Raw genomic sequence first — 7,398 nt, 5'->3', positions numbered from 1 at the left:
TATTCTAGTGTGCAGCCAAGATTGAGAACCACTGCTCTAATCTCTTCCTTAACTGTTCTTTAACCCATAAATAGCCGGATGTGGCAGAGGCAGACACACACACACACACACACACACACACACACACACACACACACACACACGGGACAAAGAGAGGAAGACAGGGAAGTGGAGACACAGAGACAGAAATACACTGATGGAAGAACATGGGGAGATGCAGAGAGACAGAGGGAGGAGAGAAGAGACAGTCATAGTCAAAGGACACATCAGATCTCCCTTCTCAGAAGACGGGAAGCTTCCCCAGAGCCACAGCTCAGGCCAGGTGGGCCCCACAGCGCAGCATGGGGCATTCGGGGTCAGAGAGGTTGAGTCACTGCCACCAGGAACACAGCAGGCAGTGAGGGGCCAAGCAGGGATCCCATGCCTGGTCTCCTGACTCCAAGGCTCTCAGCCTTTCACCACACATGCCCGTCTATATAACCTGTTGAAGGCTTGTCGGATGCCAGGTGGCATCCCCTGCCCTGGAGCCTAACACTCACTGAGATGATGGCCCAAGCATAACCTGTACTTTTTTTTTGAAGAAGCGCTGTCCAGACACAAGGAAGCCTTTCAAATGTTGGATTATTGTGGGGTGGGGAGGTTCCCTGGGGTAGGCTGCATCCAGCAAATACAGCAGAACATTTAAGTCAGGTGGAAAGATGTTACTTTTAAGTCCTTATACATCCTTAAGGGTGGGAACCGTGCATTGCTTATGTGGGTTGAATCCCCAGTTCCCAGAATTCAGAGGGGCCTTTGCACATGTTTGATGAGTGGATGAAGGAAGGAAGGACAGAATGCCCTTGAAAACCCTGGCCCTTGGGTGAGGTGAAGAGAGGCCCAAGGAGCCTCCTGAGAGGCACTGAGGGTGGGCTGCTATGTTCTGACTGCGGCCCCCAGCAGCCATCTTCATGCAAGTTAAAGCCATCTCCCAAGCCGGTCTTCACTGCTCCTCCTTCTCTGGACTTCGGTGTGGAACAGTGGGTTCGGGGGACCTGGCACAATGACTCCCACCTTCACGGCACACCTGTGTGAAGGGAGGCTGAGATTGCCTTCCCCAGGTGAGGTCATGACGACTCAGTCCTGCACAGGGATATACCACACCGGGCAGTGTGTCTTCAATGTGCTTTCCTACCTGCCCCCACCAAGGGAAGGGGCACTGGGGCAAGCGAGCATTGGAGGTGGAGTTTAGGCTGGAAGGACTCGGTCACAGGAGCCTCTGGCTTTGCAGGTCACTGTGAGGAGCTGAAGGTCTCTCTCAGAGGGTGGTGTGTCCTCTCCCAGATGGCCTTCACTGCCCACAAACGGGGGTGGGCCACAGGCTCTCCAAGTCCCCTTTCGCTTAGGGAAGACAGAGTCATCACCTAACACCACCACACCCGGCCCAGGAGTCCTCAGTGTCTTTATGGAAAGAGGCTGTATCTGCCCCAGGCTGCGACCTTCAGTTGGGAAGTGCAGACCTCTGCCAGATGCCCCAAGACGCTGCCTCTGCTCAGCTGCTGGGAAGAGGGGAACATGCCCCAAAGCTTAAGCAGATCTCAGAGGTGGCGACACTGATGTGAGCGGCAGGCTGCTGGAGGCGGTGCTCCAGGCTGGGAGGCCCACCTTGAGGATGTAGTTGCCGGGTTGCACATCAGTTATGTCAATCCACTGGCAGTCGATGTCCGCGTTGTAGGTGTCATAGCAGCCTGGGCTCAGGCCCTGAGAACAGAGACAAGAGTAGAGGGTGAGGTGCTATATACTCCTCAGAGGCCCTCATGACCACTCCAGCAGCCAGGGGCCCTCCTTCCTTTGTGCTTTGCCCTGACCTTGGTCTAGGGCAACTGCTCAGAGTGGGTCTGCTCCTCCTTAAACCCACAGGGCGGATGGGTCAGAGAGATAATAAATATAAGCACCAGATTACAGGGATCAAATGAAGAAGGGCATGGATGGAGGATAGGTGGGCATTTTGTGGTGTTTGGGCAGACAGACAGAAAGATAGAGCTGGGTAGACAAATAGGCAACTGGAACATCATGCCATCCTACTCTGTTGGAATGTTCCATTCTTTCCATGAGTAGACACCCTGGGAATGATGTAGGAAGGGGTCTGGTTGGGGGAGGGGAGACAAGTCCCCAAGGGGCCCTGTGGTGGCCCAAGGACTGGTAAGAAGACCCCTATTCTGTTGAGCAGAGTGGCCAGGGGCCTTGGCACTGGTCCTTCAGCTTGGCCCAGGCTGCATCACTGTCTGCTCCTCCAGCTCCCAGGGTGCGGCTGCATCCTGCACCTTATGCCCTGCACCCTAGCACAACCTGTGTGTGTGAGGTGCATGCGTAGCGCTTGAGGTTGCCGAAGTCGCAGGTGCTGTCCTCCAGGCAGAAGCTGGCCTTGTGGCCCTCGGCTACCTTCATGCCTGTGGCTGCATCCAACAGGTCATAGTGGCTGAACTCGTCCATGCTGTGGTAATGCCTGGAGGCACAGGACAGGAGAACAGAGAAGGCGTAGTCACCCTGGTGCTTCCCATCCCATTCCCCTCCTGGGATGGGCCCAAGTGACCCTGCTGTGACACAGCTTCTTCACCAGTCTGGGCTCCTGCTCTCCTGTGTCCTACAGGGCAGCACCTCTCCTGTCCCCAACTAGCCAGGTCACCCTAGGAGAGTGCCCCTTCAGGACTCCTCACTTCCTCCGGGCCAGCTACCTGCGCTCCCTTGGGCAAATGCCCTTCATTGTAGCCATTTCCATCCCTTCAAGGCGGGTTCGTCCATGTCCCCTCTTCCAGCCCAGCTTTCTGTTAAGGCTCCTTTGAGAAACTTGCCCCAGTGCTGGATCCTGGGCAGGCAACACCTCACGGGCCCTCCTACCAGCACCTCCCCTCCCCCAGCACTAACGGATGAGGGAGGTGGGGCAAGTCCTCCAGCCCAGAGGAGGGGTGGGAGAGGCCACAGCCCCACTCACTGGTGGCAGCTGTGCCACTCCCAGGTGTGCTTCGGCCGGTTCGGGAGGAAATCCGCTGTGCCCTGGTTCTTCACCCGCTGGGGGAAGCGCAGTAGCACCCGCACATCGTAGTCAGTGGCCTCCGGGGCATAGGCTGTGCTGCAGGACAGGTGGGAAGACAGGAGTAGGACTGGGAACCAGGGCACCCAAACCCAGAACCAGCCAACTTTCCCTGAAGATCCTGATACCTGACCCTGCACTGCGGGAAGGCTCAGCCCTCTCCCCGCTCTCCATAAGACTGGCAGCCTCGGGTCTGACACAGCCTCTGAGGGTCCCTGGTGCCTGGGAAAGCCCGTGTGTGTGCGTGTGTGTGTGTGTGTGTGTGGGGGGGGGGTCATATAGAAATCTTTAAGGTCTTTTTAAAAAATAGGCCGATCTTGCCCAGCCAGTGTGGCTCAGTTGGTTGAGTGTCATCCCATGCACCAGATCAGTGGTTGGTTTCCCAGTCAGGACACCAGCCTGGGGTGCAGGCTTGATCCCCAGGAAGCAGCAGATCAATGATTCTCTCTCATCATTGATGTTTCTATGTCTCTCTCCCTCTCCTTTCCTCTCTCAGAAATCAATAAAAACATATTTTTAAAAAACAATAAAAATGGGCCTATCCAGGAGATTCTGAAAGATTCTGTCCCTCCTCTGGACAGAGCCCTAATTGTTGACTAAAGTGTGTCACATTTTGGGTGTGGTCCTAAGAATCAGGCTCAGGCTCTTCAATGTCAAAGCCTAGTCACTCTCTTAGTCCTGTCTTCCATTCCCCACACACACTGGTTCCAGCTTCAAACACTGTTTCTCAAACAGACTTAATTCTTTTGCTAATCTATACTTTCGCCCATGCTGTTTGCTTGATCAAGAACTCATTTAGCCTCTAGGCAAACTCAATTCCCCTCCCTAAGGAATTCTGCTCTGATTGCTCCACTTAAAGAAATCTTGACTGCTTGTGAGCTCTAACAGTGATCCACACACTCCCCAAGCCAGGTCCATGTCACTAGGTCACCTCTACCTGTTTGTATGGCTTCAGTGACCTAGCCTTTTCTGTTCAGGAGGTATGGCTCTGGTGCAGTCTGCCTGCTCCCAACTCACTTACTGACCCCCAATTCCCAACTGAGATGGCTGTCCTCAGGAGCACTTCTCTGGCACTCATTAAGGTCTGGGCCCTAAGTACAGAGGCAGAAGGTGGCCATTTGTGGGAATTAGCTCTGTCTGAGAGGATGTCTGGACAACAGGCACTGCAGGCTCCTCTCTGCCAGGACATAAGTAAGGCCTTGTCTGGAGGAGGCTTGAAATCCATCTGTGTCTGGGTTGGAACAGATATCCTCCTTCCCCCTGCTGTGTCCTTCTGTTTCGCTCAGCACACTATGGGAAACCATCAAGGTTCTAGCTTGGCTACAAACTTGTGGTGAGACTTGGAACAAGTCCCTTCCCTTGTTTGGGCCCTGCTGGCCATCTGGGCTCTGGCATCAACCAGCCTGCAGCCCACACTTCTGATGATATCTGAGTGCCCTGTGCTCCAGGGCTTCAGTTTTGTCTGGTTTTCTAGGTCTGTACTCTGCACCCAGCTTCCTCTGATGCCTCGGCCCTTGCCGACCTCACACAGCTAGCTCCAGCTTGCACACTACTCATGCTAGTTCTCCTCCCTCTCCCAGTTGCCTGGTTCTGTCCTTGGGGCATGTCTCTTGGGCAGGACCAGGACATCGCCCCCAGGACTGTGCCCGGTTGCCTCCTTCCCAGCCCATCCAGGAGCTCAGGTCTGGACACACAGGATGTTCCAATGAAGATGGAGTGATAGTTGGGTTTTGACTCAAACTCAAAACTCAGCCTTAATGGATTGCCATGGAGGCTGAATTCCTCACTGCTGAAGGAACCATAGCAGGAGCACCATCACTGTGTTCTCTTTCCATGGACAACTGAGTGGTACTCAAGGTGTGGTCCCAGGATTGTTGCTAGTTCACACACTCTTTGTTGCCAGTCTGTAATGAGATAAGGAACTTGCACCAGCATGTAAATCAACTACATTACTAATCACAATGTTTAGTTAAGCTGAGAGTTCCTTTTTTGAAACCAGATTTTCTTGATGAAGGAAGCAGTGAGTTGAGCTGCATCCTGGTGTAATCTCCTTATATTGTTACGGAGATAATAGTTGTGATCAGCTACTCTGAGTGGCAGTGGACTAGAAGTTCCATAAATGAGAAAATGTTTAGATTCCAAAGGGCTTTCCAGATACTAAAAAAAATAAATAAAATAAAAGTAAATAAAGAGTTCAAGTGTCTAAACAAAGCAGGTAATTAAGAAAACTAGGTGCTTCCAGAATAGAGAAATGTCAACAAAAGAAGTAAGTCAATGTAATATTGAACTAGTCATTTAGCACAAGGAGGTGGCCCCAAGGCATACAAATTTGAACAAAATATTCACTGTTTATAAAGTTAGAAGCTAGCTCTGTAGGAAGCAGAATTGCCTAGGAATAATGGAGAGTTGGCTGGGCTAACCTTTGGGGTCATGTAAACTGGTCTCTCCCTTCTCTGGTGCCACACATAACTGAGGCCTCTTTGTCACCCATGCCCACTGTCCCTACTGTAACCCAGGTTCTGGGGCTCCCTGAGGACTTCCTGGGTCCTCGTAGAAGCACTGAAACTGGGCCCTCCACAGGAACCTTCTCATAAGGCAGCTCGGAGAAGAAAAGTTTTAGTTCCTGTCATTGCACCTCAGTTTCCTGCCCTGCTCAACACGCACCTTCAGGGCTGATGTGAAGATTAAAAGCCACAGTAAAAGGAAGCTTCTTTGTATAGTGACAATTGCTGGATAAAAGTTTGTTCCCTTCCCCTCCTGACTCCCTTGCAGCAGGCAAAGCTCATAGATGACGAGGGCCAGGTCCTGAGAGGCTCAGACACTTGGCCAGTCGGACACTTGGACATTGGCAGCCTGGCATGCAAGTGGGTTCTGGGTGACTCCTAGGGACTGTCCCAATGCTCCAAGCTTCATCCTCAGCTCCTTACCTGGCCAAGCACTTCTCCTCTGCTGCACAGCGCAGGGAGTATAGGTGGGCTCTCTGGACATAGGTGGATGCTTGCACATAGTTGGGGTCTGGGACCAAGTCAGGGAGACCTGGGAATGAGCAGTGGGAGAAAGGGAGGAGAGAGGAAGAGCATGACATTGAGAGTCAGGCTGGCCATGGTTAATGCCCAGAGACCTCCCCAGCCCCAAATACCCTTTGCCATTCTTCTTCCTCTAACAGGCTGTCATTCAGGAAGCCTCCCAGCCTGAGTTAGGTGTGGGATGTGAGCCCTTCTCCCTAAGTTCAGGTGTGGGAGTGCTGAGACCTGCTAGCAGAGCTGGGGCATAAGTAAGAGCTAGGAGACCGGGCAGAATGTGGAGAGCCAGAGAAGAGGGAAGGGTATTCTTGGTAAGGGGGAACAGCATGGACAAGACTTAGAGGCAAGACTGCATGAACCAAGTAATTTCCTGACAGAGACACCTTCCTCCATGTCCTTATTCCCCAGGCCTCTGCATCAGCCTCCAGACACCCTCTGCTCCTCTTGCCTAGCTTTTTTCATAAACCACCAAGATAGCTCTGGGCTTTTGGCCCCAAGTGAGTCCCACCAGGCTCGTGGGAAGAGCCAGGTGAATGTTGACTGGCAGAAGTAGGGGTGGGCAGGAAGGGATAAACTAGAAGGAAAACATATCTGCAGAGCAGGCTGCTGACTAGGCAGGGTTCTCAGCCTAGACACCCAGCCCTATTCCTTTCTTCCAGTCATCTTCCCCCAGACAGGACCACCCTCTCCCTCCCCTGTCTGCAGCTTCTGGCCTCCAACCTGAGGGCACCTGGTTTCCTCCCCTGAAGGGCTCAGGGGAAGTATGGAGTCTTCTCCAGCCCGTGATCACTTGATCTCAGGATATGCCAGGATCGGTCCATCCGACCTTCCTTCCTCCTTAACCCTCCCCAAGAATAAGTTATTCCCACTGAGGCAGATAAAGATGAAACAAGACTGTAAGCTCCTCCTAGCTTCTTTCAAGCCCTCTGCTCTTGGGGGACAAGCAAGGCAGGGTGACTCTGTCCTGTGCACAGGCTTCCAGCTCCCTCTTCTGGCTGCCAAAACTCTCTTGTCAGCCTTTAGGTCCAGAAAATGAGGCAGAAGAGGGCACTCTGGCTTCTAAGCCTTTCACAGAGGTGTCTGCCTACAAACCATCCCTCAATGTCCCCTGGGCTCCTAGACTGTACCCCTGCTCAACCTGGGGCCCCAGCCTCATGTGGGGACCGGGTTCAGGCAGCCAGGGTGACCTCACCTACTTGGAATGAAGAGAAATCTCGGAGCACTGGGGTGGGTGAGGATGAGGTGGCTCCTGGCTGATGGAGCCATCTTGGCCAGCCTAGGTCCCATTACTCAAGCCCCCAGGAATGC

General features: G+C 53.1%; 1 protein-coding gene across 1 annotated transcript in view; it reads right to left on the bottom strand.

Moving 5' to 3' along the window:
• LOXL1 (lysyl oxidase like 1) overlaps nucleotides 1-7,356 on the bottom strand; it is a 9,691-nt gene extending 2,335 nt beyond the window's left edge. The window contains exons 1-5 of the mRNA XM_015561332.1: nucleotides 7,287-7,356; nucleotides 5,995-6,103; nucleotides 2,969-3,106; nucleotides 2,326-2,482; nucleotides 1,642-1,737 (exon numbers count right to left, since the gene is read on the bottom strand). Coding sequence (XP_015416818.1) covers nucleotides 1,642-1,737; nucleotides 2,326-2,482; nucleotides 2,969-3,106; nucleotides 5,995-6,103; nucleotides 7,287-7,356 — 570 coding nt within the window. The remainder of the gene's footprint in view (nucleotides 1-1,641; nucleotides 1,738-2,325; nucleotides 2,483-2,968; nucleotides 3,107-5,994; nucleotides 6,104-7,286) is intronic.
• Nucleotides 7,357-7,398: the final 42 nt, after the last annotated feature.

Source organism: Myotis davidii, unplaced genomic scaffold (genome assembly GCF_000327345.1).
Source record: "Myotis davidii unplaced genomic scaffold, ASM32734v1 scaffold131, whole genome shotgun sequence".
Classification (NCBI taxonomy): Eukaryota; Metazoa; Chordata; class Mammalia; order Chiroptera; family Vespertilionidae; genus Myotis; species Myotis davidii.
The sequence above is the reverse complement of the archived record's forward strand: the minus strand, read 5'-3'. Positions and strand labels throughout refer to the sequence as shown.